This window comes from Elaeis guineensis, chromosome 4 (assembly GCF_000442705.2).
Source record: "Elaeis guineensis isolate ETL-2024a chromosome 4, EG11, whole genome shotgun sequence".
NCBI classification, from domain to species: domain Eukaryota; kingdom Viridiplantae; phylum Streptophyta; class Magnoliopsida; order Arecales; family Arecaceae; genus Elaeis; species Elaeis guineensis.
Window position 1 is genome coordinate 14398488 of NC_025996.2, and position 16647 is coordinate 14415134.

The 16647-nt window shown below is 36.6% G+C and overlaps 1 protein-coding gene across 2 annotated transcripts; it reads right to left on the reverse strand.

Moving 5' to 3' along the window:
* Window positions 1-3049: 3049 nt before the first annotated feature.
* Window positions 3050-15340, reverse strand: LOC140857150 (GATA transcription factor 27-like). 2 transcript variants are annotated; one of them, XM_073255624.1, is made up of 8 exons: window positions 14935-15340; window positions 12141-12506; window positions 6914-7334; window positions 6662-6734; window positions 6398-6501; window positions 6127-6313; window positions 5848-5968; window positions 3050-3846 (listed from the first exon to the last, which is right to left on the reverse strand). In XM_073255624.1, the coding sequence occupies exons 1-8, from the start codon at window positions 14972-14974 to the stop codon at window positions 3428-3430; spliced, it is 1731 nt and encodes a 576-aa protein (XP_073111725.1). In that variant the 5' UTR covers window positions 14975-15340; the 3' UTR covers window positions 3050-3427. The 2 variants fall into 2 exon arrangements, with proteins under 2 accessions (XP_073111725.1, XP_073111724.1); XM_073255623.1 differs by having other exon boundaries at window positions 3144-3846; window positions 6662-6737; window positions 14935-15152.
* Between the last annotated feature and the right edge of the window lie 1307 nt (window positions 15341-16647).

Below are 16647 nucleotides of genomic sequence, written 5' to 3' on the forward strand. Positions count from 1 at the left end.
AATGGTGTACTTCTATTACACCACACATGGGGTACAAAAAAATTACTGAAAATGTTAATAAAATTTTGGGGATCGTAGCTGGCCGGGTCTTATGGGGATTAAGGCTTTTTTTTCCTTGCGTTGATTAGAACGCGTCGAGTGGGTTGGAACTTGGAAATAGGCACCAGGGAAAGACAAATTGGGCGCTTTGTTTGTGCCCTGCGTAGAGAGTAGCGAGTAGGGAGGGTATCTTTTTTTGGGTATTGGCTAGGATTAGACTGGAAGGTTCAATCCCATTCATTGATTCGCTATAGTTTTGGCGTTTTTGAAGTGCTGCGAATTGCCAACGGATGAGCCTAGGATCGTATTGATGCGATTTCTTTCTTTCAGATTGTTGTTTTGCTTTTTTTTATTCCCTTGTAAGATCCTTCCATTTTATCATAGAAAAAAATCATTTGGACGATGATATATTCACAATAAATAGCGGAAAAGTCTATATTATTTTGTCTCGGGGGCTAGCGTGCTTTTTATTAAAATAAAAATTATAACTGGAACGAACACGAAAAAATTTCTCTGTTGAAGCTGATCCTGGACCTCACGTTTCTGGATGCATGACACTTCAATCGGCGCCGAAGGCTCCACATGCACGCGTTTATCTTCTGCCAGCACCGGAAAAACACCCGTGCCACGCATTCAGTGGATAGAAAAATTGGGATTTGACCCGTGTCTTCGGGAATGGCATATTACTCCCTGGCCCGATCTCAGCTCAAACCAGAGAGTCGTGGTACCTCAACCATACCGAAGATAAGAGACAGAAGAGATCCCAAAGAAAGCTACAGCACCGATCCCCATTTCAGCCGCTGACTTCAGTTTTCTATCGATCCCAACATTGGCCGTCAATTTTCATTTCAGCCACCGATCGGCGTTCGAACAGCTGATTTTTATCTCGATCGAGTCCTTAGTCGTTGGCCCTGAGGTGACATTCGGGCATCGAGCATCAAGTCAAGAGAGGCTCCAACTCTGATGTCTTTTTCAAAAATTTTTGATCGATTCTTACTCCTAATCATATATCACGCGAGTGACTACATCAAAATATTTTGAAAAAAATTAACTCCCACATAGTCTCATTGAATCATGACGTTCTCTAGTAAGTCATTTCTCTGCAAACAGCTGTCTACATGTGATTAATTAGGCTCACGCCGATTTACGCAATCTGACGGAGCATGATCGACTTCCGAGGCCTACTCTCTCGATTCTTGGTTCGATCGAAGCATCCAATGATCTCGATCCAAAATCTTCAAAATAACTATCACATCAGGCCATTAAAGATAGCAGTTTGTTATGATGATTGTAACAGGCCTCTTCATGATCCCATTTAATGATAAGGGTGGCCATGAACAAAGCCATGCCATTCCTCTGGCCCTGATTGCTAATTCATGCAATTAATAAAAATAGTCCCCACTGGCTATGAGGTGATATCATTCACCAATTCAGAAAATCAAAGAATCAGATCAGGTGCTCAAGAACATGATGAGGGATAAAAATATCCTTTACGATCTTTTTTTTTTCTCAAAACTCCAATCTCACTTATAAAATGATACACAGGGGACTCCAAAAGATATGCCTCCTCTCTCTCTCATAAATGTTTGCTCTTTTCCATTTGTTGCGAAAAATTCGATTTAAGCATCGAAGGATTTTCGTTGGAGCGACCTCCAGTTGCAATTTTTCTTGCAAGTTCGATTGCCGCCGATCCATTAGACGTCGTGTTACTCCAGCACCTCCGGTCCAAGATGGATTTCAACCGCAACAGAACTCCATATCGAGTTTTTGGCATAGGTCGTATATTGTGTGACTTGATTGCAATGTAATCTTTTTTTTTTCCCGATTAAGTGGTTCGATTGCAAATTGATGGGACAACAAGGCCATGGGATGATCATAATTCATCAACTGATCAAACAATACTTTGATTAAAATGCACGTACAGATTTTAGTTGGAGGATGTTGGACTCGAATGAAAACAAGTGACCAGAATCCTGTTCATATTCTAATTTTAAAAAATAATAAGAATACCTCAATTTTTCAAAATTAAATCTCAACTCCCTCCTAATGTTTAAATCACATTTCAATTTCGATTTCATCCCAAAACCAATATGTCAAAGAATATGGCCATTCCAACTTTCCTTCTCATCCATTCTGATTTTAGTTGCAACCAAACACAGTCTTAGAGTATATTTGACTAAAGAGAGTTCGATTCTTAAATAAAAATAACTTCTATTATAACCATTTGATTTGAATCCTATTCTAAAAAAGAATAAAAATATTTTAATTTTTCAAAATATAATTCTTACTTTCTCTCAAAATTTAAATTTTACTTTAATTTCAATCATTGAAGGATCTAACCATTTCAATTCTCATTCCAATCAATTTCATTTCAATTCCAATCAATCAATTCCTGTTATGACCACAAGTCCAACTTCCCAACCAAACGTGCGCAGTGCACTACTTGAATAAGTTGCCCCTCGTGGCTCGGAGTAGGGTCATTTCATCCACACCATTCTGTACCATAATTCGGCTCACTGCTTGATCTTTCACGCCTTGGGGCACAAATCACGGATGCCCCGCGCAACGAAAATGTTGCCATCCAAAATCACTCTTTCCGTCAATGGACAAAAGCCTAACCCACCTTACCACCAGCTCAACTAAGTGGAACTAGTCCTAACAACAGCCTTCCATTGCCAAGAGGGGCCTACCTCCTGAACCATCACCACTGCCACATACTTCCCAAGTACCCTCAATGCAGTCCAAGTTGCCAAAAGACCTCAACAACTTGAATAGAAAGAGTATGAAACATTGCATAAGAGGAGTTATGACCGAACCAGAACGACAGAAGGTTCTGCAGGCAATCTGGGTTCATCTGATTTCAGTAAAGATAGGAAATCTTTCCCTTGTAAATATCTGTACTCCAAAAGGATAAATAGCTCAAGTGCACCAGGAAAAAAAAAAGCTAAATTTATCAAGCTTCACATGGATGCAGCTTCTAGGAGCTGAGGCTGCAAAACACTGAAAAAAGTGAGAACCAGCAATGCAAATTTCACCAATGTGAGCAACAGAGTATGCGTCAAACAACCACAAGCAAATAGCATGGTGATGCAGCACTAGTGTACTTATTGACAATACATACAAATTCCTGCAACTCCATTCCCTCACTACTAAAGAGAGACTCCTTTTGCACTCTGAGCTATTTTACAACTCTCTTGCCAGGCTATACAAGAAAGAAACCAGCCCAAGCCAGTTTGGTGGTGAATGTCAGCTTTCAGCTTACTGAAAAGAAGACCGCAACATGATTATAGGAAACTAAATGATGGGAGAGAGGCTCAAACTGGAACACCCATCATTGGAACACTATGATTTTTCAGTTTTGTTTAAGGGAAAGATGTGATATATTCTACTACTGGTGGTTCAGCTGTTTGTTGCTGACGCTGGACGGAAAGTTGGAAAGACTCTCTTCACCTTGGGCAACTCCACTCTCTGCTGGGGAACTGCTTTGGGCTGCTTTCTGTTTCCAAGGATGACAAAGTAGTTCCGCCTCGGGGAATGATCCATTGCACGGCACATCCAGCAACAGGTCATGATCAGTACTGTCATCACTGAATTGTAAAGGAGCCAACATGGTGCCCCTATCTGGAGGAGATGCAAAAAAGCTTCTTGGACTGAAGCAAGCCCCTTCATTGTCCAAGAAATCATCCGCATCATCAGTTAACTTCGAGCCTACATCACTACAATTCAGCTGAGTTGGATTTCTTGAAAGAAGATTCGTGCTCCCAGATTTGCAGAGTCTTTTTGGGCTTCTCATGGTCTCTTTCAGCTCTAAAATTGACAGCAGCATAACACGAAATCAGCTGGCAAGTTACAAATCACTATTTCACTCAACCAACTTATATATATATATATATATGACCATCTATAACCTCATCCTCCTGACCATATTTTAACCCACAAATCACAATCACTTTGTCATACTTAATCTTTATCAGTGAATGAGTCTCTTAGTCCAAGCTAGCCAGTTAACATGGAAATGGATGTCAAAAGGCAATATAGGTACAGGTAAAACAAGTTAAATTTCCAAAATCCAAATATGAATACAGAAGCGATATATATTTATATGCAAGAATCTATATGTAACTATGCATATGTTTGATACGCGAGTGTATTATGTAGGTGAACACCTAAGTTTTCTAGAACATAAGCCCAATTGCTCATTACGTCAAAGGAAACAAAAAAGAAGAAAAAGGACTGATATATCATATCTATTTAGTTGGTTGAATTGCCTCCATATGTGAGTAATGGAATATGATCAATATCACCATTATCTCCGGCAGAAGGCATCATTTTCTTATCTCTGCACGCTGTTAAGAGATGTTTCCTAACAACTAGGATCTTTAATGCCCATCCCTCTATATCAAGTTGTCGAACACTGAGGACTCCCAAAAAACTATACACATATTACATGACTGATGTCATAATTCCAAAATGATCCCCCAATTCCAAGGAACACAATGATTATTATGACTAAATTTGACAATTTACATCATTTTCATATCAAAACTTAAATGTGCCATTTCACTGGATTTAAAATAATGATCAGTCAAATCATCATGCAGGAACACAAATTTCATATCAACATTAATAAAATTTAGAATCTTTCAAGGATAATATCATGTGCACTGTAAGAGTATCATAAAACCTATTGATTTCTTCCTTGCTTATAAGACAATGGCCGTGCTTCATTTCAGGCACTGTCATGAAAATAATGCCCAGATATAACCTGATTGCTAATCATAAGTACCTTTACTTTCTAGCCATAAAAGTGTATACATACATACATATATATATATATATATATATATATATATATAAAACACTCCCACAACCATGATCACTATGACATCCACCCTTTGAAGTCCATTATATATGTCATGATTAAGACATGTTTGCCTTGCTTCCTCCATTCCATATTTCAGCTTCTTGTAATTGGCAATGATTAGAACATCCCATTTTTTGACAGCACCATATTTCCAGTGCTGCTCATGCATTTTCAATTTTTGTCCTCGACAGGTTCCAGATTCCATCAATTGAACATGATTGTTACATGCTTCCCCTTGCATTTTACCTAAAAAGCTAATGTAAATTAATAGTCTACAAAAGGTAGACTTAACCTGAATTCCAAGAAAGTACCAAATTCAAATATATGTGCATCTTTCCAAGGTTATTTGACACTCCCGATGATTTTTTTTCTTTGAACATTTGAAATATCATTCTTAATCTATACTCAACATTCTTAATGTATATAAACATCTAAGGTGTTCAAAAATTGGAAGGAAAAAGCATCACGGCTTTAACCTCCCAACTAAATGAGTATACTTGTATTTCCAGTGAACACTCTTTCAACCTTGTAGATTTATTGATTTCTCAGCTATATCAGAATCAACACCAGATGATTATTTGGATGAGCTTGAGCATTATGCTTCTTACATCTTGCAATACAACACAACCAATTTATGGCAACATACGAAAATGCCTCCAGGAAAGAAAATTTGTTGACTAGCTCAATCACATCAAACATTTCTTTTTCTAGAACATCGCATACATCTGTCAGCAAAAATTAGTGTGTTTACTGCCTCAAAAGGAAAAAACAGGGTGTATTCAGGTGATATGATAAACATATGGCATTGAAGGTAAGGAAACACCAAGCAAGTAAAAAAGGGAAAAAGAGGTAAAGATGATTCACAAGAAAGATTGATTGTTAAGTATTGCAGATCTATATAACCTCAACACTTTTGCTTAGCCTATATGTGGAAGAATACAAACCAGGATAGTTCTGATTCTGGCCATCTCGAGTCTTCTTGAGGGATGCTGAAGTGCGAAATCCAGGAGCTTTTTGCCTGCTTACCATTTCCTTTCCTTCTGTGATTTGTTTATGGTTTGCATCCTAGCAAAGTTGAAGTGAAAGATCAATCACAGATTACATCCAAGTCTATAATTAATAATTCAAACAGATGAATTTTTTTTTTATAGGATCTTCTCCAAATACACATCCCAAAAGCTTTTATAATCTACATGCACAAGGTGGCAATGATCATTTCATACCTTTAAATGTTTATAGTACTCCACCCATTTAAATTTTGTCAAATTGAGTAATACAAGCTTCCTTAAAGTCCTACATTCTTCAACATTTGCTCCCGAAAAGGAGAGATCAAAAATTCCCTCTTGAAGCAGTTGCTGAAAGTGAGACAAAGACTCCACAAATTGTGGACTGCTAAACATGCTTTTAAGGCTGTAAAGGCAACACGCAAATATCATAAAAAGGCAATCGTGTCAGCCTGCTAAAACAATAAAATCACTAGCATGTAGAACAAACCTCTCAGGAGGTTTGGCAGTATCTATAGGAGGAAGATACTTCATCAGACGCTGTTGTTCCTCATGCGTCAAATACCTCATGAGTTCTTCAAAGTTAATGACATCCTACTCCAACATAAACAGTGCCCGGTGAGTGCATTATGCATATATCAACAAAGATCCTTGGGCAACAGATTCTCACAAAATGCATCTGTGTTTAAGGTTTTAATTTATGTGTGAAGGCCACAAGAGAACATTAACAAACAGAATAGAGATTTAATCTTACTTGCAGATCTGTGGAACATAGAGATGATTCTCTGTCTCGCAGGATCTGTAACTTATCATAGGAAAATTTATCCCTGCTAAGACAAACACAGATTAAGACATGGAAATCAGAAAACAATCTGAAATTGAATCCAGGAACAAAACTATAGAAGAGTAATTTTTTATGCCATATCATGGCTAAATTAGGAAAAGCATCCACTTCAGTAGGCATGCATGTTTTATATTCTGTTGCACAAGTTAATTAAGAGGGTACCTTCTGACATTCTCTCTGGTCACTTGTGCTGTAGACTTCTTAAGTTTGTCATTACCAGAATCTAAAAGTCTAATTCCTTTGCTTTCACTATGTACAGGAAAGAAGGCAATCCCTGAATAAGCCTCATTGGTAATGCATGATTTATTATCTACCGGAAGTGAGCTTGCCTCTGATTCCTCCTCTATGGACTTTGAATTCCTAATGAGTATGCTTCCATAGCCTATCTCAAATGAATCCATTGGAGTTCCACTTTCATAGAGTAGATCCCCTTCAGAAGATCCTTGGTAAGATGGCTGTTGTTCATGCCATATGGTATAGAGGTCTTTTGTGAGCTTTTCAACAGGAGAGGGCTTTGAACGAGTAACACCTGTCCTTCTCTTGGATGGAACCTGAGAATCCCAGACATTTGATTGTGCCGAACCTGAAAAAAATAAAAGCAAACATCAGATGTCTAACTGTAAAAGCTGAGAAGAAATAAGAGTAAAGCATCACAAACAAGAAGCCTGAAAACAATCTGCCTTTGAACACAACTTTAAGTTGATGATAAACAAGTTATTCATATCTATGGATTATTACATAATAGTTTTATGCAAATATCACAATTCTACTTATCATTCATCCCTATGAGACATATTATAGCTCAGTGACTATTAAGTCTGATAGAATCAACTGTCAGTTTATGGTTGAAATGTGAATGTCAGTATATTCTTTGTTTACTTATTTTTTGGGCTAATCAGATTCAACACGCAAAAGGCAATTAATGCACTTGATTCCTTTCTTATAAGCCAAAACTAATAATCCAATAAACACAGTTCCTTGAGGATATCTTCATGCGAAAAAACTACAAAGATAACACCACTTGAGTGTCCGTATCCTGTATTCCATTATATAAACAAATTAAATGATAAAGTCCAATACTATTCTAATCATTAATCTTCCAAGTCATTTGAGCTTATTAAATCAAAGACCTTTAAAAAAATTGGAAGAGAAAAATTCAGGTTATCAAATACTTGAAGTCCAATGAATTTTCAGACTTGCAAGGTTTAGCAATTGTGAGTTTTATCACTGAAAGTTCCATTTTCAACACTAACTTTGAAGGTTCTGATCTCTTACCAAAAAACACAAAGGCACAATATTTTTTCACAAAAAAAAAAATGATGTTCACAAGGTATTAGCCATCCCTTTCACAGAGTTTAATGTAATATGAGGTAAACAAAAAGTCATAATATAGAAGGTAATATGCACCTTTATAAACTGAAAGCAGGAATAATTGTGATAAAAGACTAAGCAAGAACATTCAGTCTTTACAGCACCCTTGAGACTGTAATGGTGGATCTAATTTCTGTGCTTATTTTTGTGATTATATTTGAAACAATGGTTAACTTTGCCAAATAGGCATCTATTTTCTTTTCAGAATCCAAGGGAAGTATACTATCAAATCAGTTAGACTGATACCAATCAAATGGTATCCACCTTGTCTTACCATTTATCAAATTTACACTTGCAATTTGTCTAATCAACTCCTTTCTTATTGCTCCAAATCCAAGTTGTCTTTTGGTCCAACCTTTTCCCTTGATGATGCTCAACTCAGGCTTGAGTTCTTATCTGTTTCTTGCAATCAGATCTGGACTTTCTGCATGCAATGCAAATTATCTGGGTCAATCTTAATCATTCCATCCACTTTTGCAGAGCCCATATTCTTCTTCTATGCCCTTTTCTGTTCCCAGGACTTCAACCAATGCAAGAATATCTGGTTTCAGAATTCTTTCTTCATACACATGCATGCATGTGTACCCCATACATACATGGGCATACATAGATAACACATACATGCATGAATGCATGCATATATCAAGAAAGAAGGACTGGGATTCTTTTATTTTTTATTTTTTTTTGTGTGTGTGTTGGTGGGGGGGGGGGGGTTGTTGGGCAAGGAGTGAGACAAGATATTGCTATATTAATTCTGTCCAAAAATTACCCAACCTGAAATTTCATGTCCTGAAATTTCCTATTCTCCAGTACTTGCCTAACTGGTAACCAAGCTCCCAGACCTTTGAAGAAGTTATCTTTCCACATATAAGTGCCTAACCTAAGAAGAAGTGCTCACCTTCCGATACATGAGCCTCTAACATGAATGCCCAGAGCAACATTATTAACCTTAATGTAGACAAGCACCAGCAGCTTAGCAAGGTAATGACTATAATGCTCAATCAAGTGCTCATCAAACAAATATGAGCATTGCTTGTTTAAACAAGGCACTATTTCACAATCACTTTCTTTTCTTTTCCACTTTAAAAGTTCCATCAATACATTCATTTGAAGCAAGGTCCGCAAACTTGGTAACATATTAATAATTCATTTGAAGCAAAGTCCATAATCTCAATACCAAAAACCATATCAGTATGTTACCAGTTAGTACAGCATGTCATACGGTATGGTCCGCACCCAATATGGAGACAGCTCCCAATCCCCTTCTTTCTCACTTCCAATTTATGGCGCCACCCCAAAACCAAGCAGTATGGTCGGTACTGAGCAGAACCAGGCAGTCCCGCTAGGTTCCAACTAGTATGAACTGGATCGCATACTGAGCCAACAATTTTCTGATCCCATTCCACATTGGTTTGGTATGGTACACACTGAACAAGGCAGTTCAGGTGGTTTTGCAGTCCTAGATTTGAAGTGCCCCTAAATAAGATAGGTCTCTAAGCTTGCCATATTGTTTATGAGGTCTTATGCCACCAATGCATAACATGTTGACATCAGATTGACAACTAAAGTTTAACTCTATATAATGCTTTCAAGGAGCTCTTCGTCATGGACTCACAATCCAAAAATCTTAAGCTATTGGGCAGACCATTCCATGCTTATAAACCCATGTGGCACCCCCTTTATCAGCCAATGTGGAACTATGACAATCACCCCCACCCAACCTCCTGATGTCCTCATCACAAATCAACTCCTACTAGAGTCACCCATGGCTTGAGTCATATACAACCTTCGTATCCCCTTATGAGGTACCCACATGATTGAGGCTTTGATGCGCATTGAACCTGGCTCTAATACCACATGTCACGTACTTATAGCCCAAAAAGCTTAAGCTATTGGATGGAGGACTAATCCAAGCTTATAAACCCATGTGGCACCCTTTTATCAGATTGATATAGGACCATGAGTCTATGAAATCTCTCAACTTTAAGTTGTTCTCTATAGAGGTAGTTGATTTTGTTTCATCAAGAAAGGAGAGTAGTCTAATGCATGATGCTCCCACTGCTGCAGGGTCAGGGAAGGTCAAAGATACACAACCTTACCCCCATAAGCGTAGAGGCTATTTGAGTTTCAAACCTCTGACACCCAGGTCACAATGATATGACTTTATTGTTGCGCTAAGACCCTCCTCAAAAGGGGCATCACAATGCATGAGGCTCCCACCATTATGGGATCTAGGGAGAGTTAGATGTATGCAGCCAACCCCTGCATGTGGAGAGACCATTCGCATGTTTCAAACTTGTGGCTCCCATGTCATGATGGAGCAACTTCCTATTTTCATCAAGAAAGGCTTAGTCAATAATGATCCATAAGTAGCGCCCAGCAATAAATATTTTGCTTGATCTTTTAAAGCTTATCTTCAGTTGGCTACTAGTCATTCACAAAATTCTCAAATCCACTTTCTTTAGAAGCTCCAAACAATCAGTACAATTCCACATATTAGAAAGCATGCCTCTTTCAAGAGGATAAAAGAAATCATTCTTTGACCACCAACTTACTAGAGGAGGGAAACATGCAAGATATCTCAAAAATTTATAAGAAAGAATTCCGATGGTATACAAAAATGTACTCAATTTTTTTACGAAAGAAGAAAGAATCTGCTAAACTTGGAATTCTCCATAACTGAAATAACGCTCCTGCAATTTGGTAGCAAGTTCTTCTGTACTTCGTGCTTCCTATTTTCAGTAAGCACATTTTCACTTGTTTCTGCATCATGGAGTAAATGCTAAATGAAGTTCTTTTAGTAGGTTTTAATCCATGAAATCTTTATAGATTTTTGGATTGTTATTCTAGTTAAAATAAGAAATATTGCCATCACAAATTGGAGTTATTTTGTTGCTTTTTGAGATGGGAGTTGAGAATAGTGAGATTTGGGAATCATGTTTGGAGCTCCTCACGGAAAGAGAAATGGCCATGTAGTCCACCAATATTCATTATGTGCACAAACAACACAAATATGATATTATTGTCACTTTTACATACTAGTCTCTCTATCCCCTTTTTTACCCACAAACATGCATACATTTATTTATATGCGTCTAAGCTTTCTATACACTCCAAAACTTCCTCATTATTTCAAAGCCTCTTGCTTTCTCACTCATGCTTTTGCACTCAACCCAGCTTGTGATTCATGCAATTTAGGTCATAATATGCTGCAACAAAAAATATATAGTAATTGCCAGCTATAGATGTCTAATAAGACCAAGTCTTTATCCATTACAAATGCAATAAAAGCACCTTATACATATATATCAATATCTAATAGAATGTATGGAAAGAGTGTCATAAAAGTCCATAATATAGTAATTTGTGAAAGTCTAGGATACCTAATTCCTTTTACATGCATTTTCCTATGGAAGAAACATTGTTTCTCCAGAGTGTAGATGACAATAGCCTACTCCATCTTTAAGGCAGTAGATAACTAGAACCGATCCAATTAATCAACATTTATCCTAGGTCTGCCTCCTGAATATATTTTGACTATCTTTAGAGCATGCAATGAACATATGACATTCCACATGCAGTTCTCACCTCATCCACCAAATAATCTTCAATTAAAAACATTGCAATGCATATTCATGTGCATCACTAGGGCATAACATTGGTATGTTGTCTCTTGCCAAAAAGAAATGGCAATCTCTATTAATATGCTTAGGACTAAATAGAGCAATAACAAATGTCAATCCCCTCACAAGCTCTGTAGTCTAAAATAATTGAATTTATGAATCATTGTGGATTCTCAACTCTATAATTGTTTTATCATAAAAATTAGGATGGTGAATAAACGTGTGAAAATTTGATTGCTTTGATTGATGAGCCCAAGTTCGATTAGAGAAGTTGACTCATGCATGTCCTTCAACAAAAACTTCAGATCTTAGAAAAGAAAGTGAAAGAAAGGAAGCATCTATTTAGATGAAGGTATGGTTTGATGTTTAATTAATGAACAGAAAGAGTTAGTAACCTGTCATATCACTTGCATCGGTTGTTCCAAAATGTGCGCAACTTTCTGAATATGATATCACTGATCCAGAACTAGATCGATTGCTTGGATCGCCATCAGCTATCTTTCGGAAGTTCTGGCCAGAATATGGCATTTCACGTTCACTTTCCAATGTAATAACGCTCTGTTTTTTCTTGTGCAGCTTCTGTTCTTTGGATTTGAATGATATACTTTTCACCTTAGGAACTTTTAATTCTTCTGAATCAATAGGTTCTCGAGCATGCATAGGGGTATAATTTGTCAGTGAACCCTTTGTTCTCCACCTTGAACCACATGCATTGCATAAAACTGGCTTCTCTGGCGGTCCATTCCGCCAAAGAGGAGTACCTGTTGAATAATTCAGCTTTAGCAACTAGAAATTATGTAGAAACCTTACCAATAACTTATGGATATTGAAAAAGGTAAGGAACATTGTGATTGCATATTAACACTGTTATCAGAATACACCTAGGATGGATGCAAGCTCTGCCGAGGGATCGAACCCAAGTCTCTTGTATCAACACAAGAGACTTTATCAACCGCTGGTTAGTTAGAACCTCAGTTTTCCTCTTCCAATTTCAAGTAGTAAAGAATGAAATTGGTCATAAAACCCTCAAGAAGATGCAATTCTCTTGATAAGTTCATTCATTCCATACTGCACGTATTGTAAATGAAATTGATGGACACTAGTTGCAGCACAGAAAAGTTTGTTAGAAATACGTTGTTCATTTCATTTCAAGAAGCAAAACATTTGGAAGTAGCATCTTCTTAGCAGCTTTTACACTAAACAAGGTTGCAAAAGCATGATATGAGCAGCATTACAGTGAAAAGGATGATCTACTTGTAACTTGAAGGTTAAGTACAGTACTGACTTTCTTAAAGATATGCAAAGTTCAAACAAACATAACCAATAGTTTTTTCTGTACTGAACAATATGAATCTTGCCTTGTCACCATTTCTGTAGGAGCTATCTATTTTGACAATATTGACAAAAAGAAACCTAAGACTGGCTATATGTTATGCAGGCATCCCTAGTAAGATACCAAAATAAGATACTCGTAGATCACTAAATGTGTATGAACAAATCATGGTAAAGCATCTTAAGCACGGTTTAATACCAAATAAGAAAAGAAAGTGTCTAAGAAAAATCATGACTTAACCAAGGCAATAACATAAGAGGATAACAATCATTGCACGTAGCATTTGGATAGAAAATAGAAAGGAAAATGCTGAGGATGCATATAAAGAAGAAAAAAGAGAAGCTAGGAGACAACACTCAGAGGAGTATATAAAAGAAGGGAAAATAGATCAGATAGATCATTTGCAGCTATACTCCATGTAACAATGTAAATACCATGAAAATGACATCGGTGGTGATAACATTAAGAAAATTTAGTTCATATTATCACAAAAACTTTTCCATGCATCTAAATAAAATTAAAGCCTCCACATACACAGCATATCAATAAGAAAAGCATTATCTCTATGAATGGATCAGACCTTGTTAACATGGAGGCTGGCATTCCAAGAGCATTCTCTGGAATGAGACTTAGAGAGAGATAAAGATGAAAGATGATAAACACAATTGCTTTCTGAAATTGACAGATAATTTAACTATATAGCAAGCCCAGACATTATGCATTAATCTAGAGATCTAGAAGAACCAAGTAATTGCTTTCTCTCAATGCTGAGTAATCTCATAGTATCTATGATTTTATATCACAAACAAAATTACTACATTTTCTCTGAGCAGAGTAACTCTCTAGACACCCAGCAGCCAGAATTCGCTGGTAGGATATATGAGAACCGAGCATATCTATTGTCTATTGACATAGAGCCTACAAGCTGTGGCAGCTATTATTTTGGTACGACTTTCCAGAAACAGACTGCCAGTCTCAGTTCATGAAACACACAGCAAACAAATGTAAAGGTAAATGACTGCATCTAACTTAATATAAATTTAGTTTCTATTCTTAGACTATGTATGGCAATTTGTGGTATATTAGCACTGGTAGGCTGAGCTAGAACCCTGCTAAACTAGTAGTGGTAAACACCCCTAACAAGTGAACTTCCTATTTGCAGCAGTCCTTAAGGACTAGAAGAACTGAATACAATTAGCCGCAGCACATTTGCAAGCCAACAAGAAATTGTTGCTATTTAATATAATTTCCCAAGAATTTCTGATAGAGGTGTTGCTGGAATTCCTCTCTTATGTGAGTTTTTGATACACATATATGCTCCCAGGAGCAGCAGATCGGAAACAGAAGATCCACAATCTTCCTTAGGGCTTCCTAAGTACGAAGAAATCCATGCGAGACATCACAAACCCAAAGCATAGACTTAAAACTAATCATACTAACACCAGACTTGGCAAAGAATTTAATTAATAGCCAGAAAAAAAAAAAAAGAGGAAATAACAAACCAACAAAGATGCACGCCTAACAACAAAACAGAAACAAATAAGCTATTACCCAATAATTTCAGGAGGATAAGATGGACCCTCCTGTAACCCCGAATGCCTTGAATATTCCAGGAACGAAATTCAAAGGCAGGCAGGTACCCGAGAATAAGTATTGAACAAGAAAAAGAACAAGAAGAGGAACGTATAAAAATTGCTTCACACGGACGCCTGGTTCTAAAACAAGTTGTTAATTTTTAAGAAATTAAACCATTTCAAAAAGGGGGAAAAAGAAGGAAGAAAAAAAGAAGCAAAAAAAAGATCCGAACACATAATTTTATATCAAAACAATCATCCGAAACATGAAGAAGAGCTCACTTGTGACTCCACAATGACAGCAAGGTCCGTGCTTTCCCATCTTTACCTCTCCTTTTCCCTTCCCCCTTCTCAATCCCAGAGAGAAATTAATATAGAGAAGGAAAAAAAAAACAGAGAGAGATAAAAGCAGTTCTTTTATGCAAATTTTTTAGCAAAATTAGAAAGAGTTCATATATTTCTGAAGCCCTCTAAACCAATCTCAGTGGGTGCTGAAAGGCTTTCTCCTCTCCAAAACCCAAGAGAGAGTTCCAAGGAAGCAGAGACCAGAGACCCAACACCAGGCCTGGTTTTCCCCCTCCTTCTATCTAGCAGTCTCAGAAGACCAAAAGAAAAAAAAACAAGAGAGAGAAAGAGATGGAGAGAAGTAGGGTAGGAAACAAAAAGAGGAAAGAGGTGGAGAGGAATGGGGAGAATGGTGGGGGAAAAAAAATTTACAGAGATGGAAGGAATTTTATGCAAGAATCTGTACAATCCAATGGAAAGGAGAAACACCAATGGGGGAATCAATTTAATGTTGGGGAAAAGGAGAGGAGGTGAATAGGTGGGGGAGACATTTCTTTCTTTCTTTCTTTTTTATTTTGTATGGAGTCTGGACTCTGGGCTATGGGCTTTTGGCACTGGGTGGGTTTTTTATTTTATATGGTGAGTAAATGACTGATTGTTTAGCAATCCATTTATTATAAGCTGTCATGCCTTGTTTTGATTATCCATGTGATAAGCTATTTTTATTGGGGAAAATTGCTATACACTGAGATACAGTGTATCAGCACTTTCCTTTTGGTGTGGTGGGGGGAGGGGAAGGAACTTGGAAGGATGGGAGGGAATATTACATACATATCCTGTTGACCCTAGACTCCTTTTGCCGCTGGTGGCTTCCAACATTTTTTTTTTCAAGAATAATGAGGTGGAAGAAAGGGAAAGATGATGGCCTAATTTTATTTATGGTTGGCATTTGCTGATAAGTGGTGTTCCAAAATCAAATGCAAATATATTTAATGAAAAAAGTGGAAAATCAGAAAAAACGGGGGCATTATTTGGATGGAAATTATTTATAGTATGATGACAACATCTTATTTCAACATTTTCTACTTATTATTTTTGAATCAGTTTTGCTATTTTTCAATCATCATTTTGAATATACATGTCATCATCATGACATTTGCAAGTCGAAGTCCATATATTGGCAAGTCTCATTTAAATATTTGCCATTGTAATCGGATATACAATACCTTGAATTGCATATTTAAAAAGAAATATTTGCCTAATGATGTTTGGATGTCATAATAACCTAATTTTTGTAAAAAAAAAAAAATACATTCTGATTAATATTTTATCCAACAACCTATATAAATTAAAAAATTTCTAAATTTATTTTCCTATTTTTAATATAAAGTAATTGGATCTGATAAAATAATATTTTAGAAGGAATGAGGTGATAAGTAGGGAGAGCAGATATTTTGTTAAAAAATAAAAATCTTCTTGAGGAGATTAAAAAGTTAAGATGAGAAAAAATTTTCCACCTATAAACTTTACATATTATCTATCAAAATTAAGAAATTAGTTATTTTAAATAGCATCATATAATATCTCAAAAAAAATATAATATCATTATATAATCATTCCACTTCAGAAATAATTCAAAAAATAATTAGATGTTAATTCTCCCCTAAATTCATGGGGCACATCTAAAACATCATAAAAATTACAGATCCT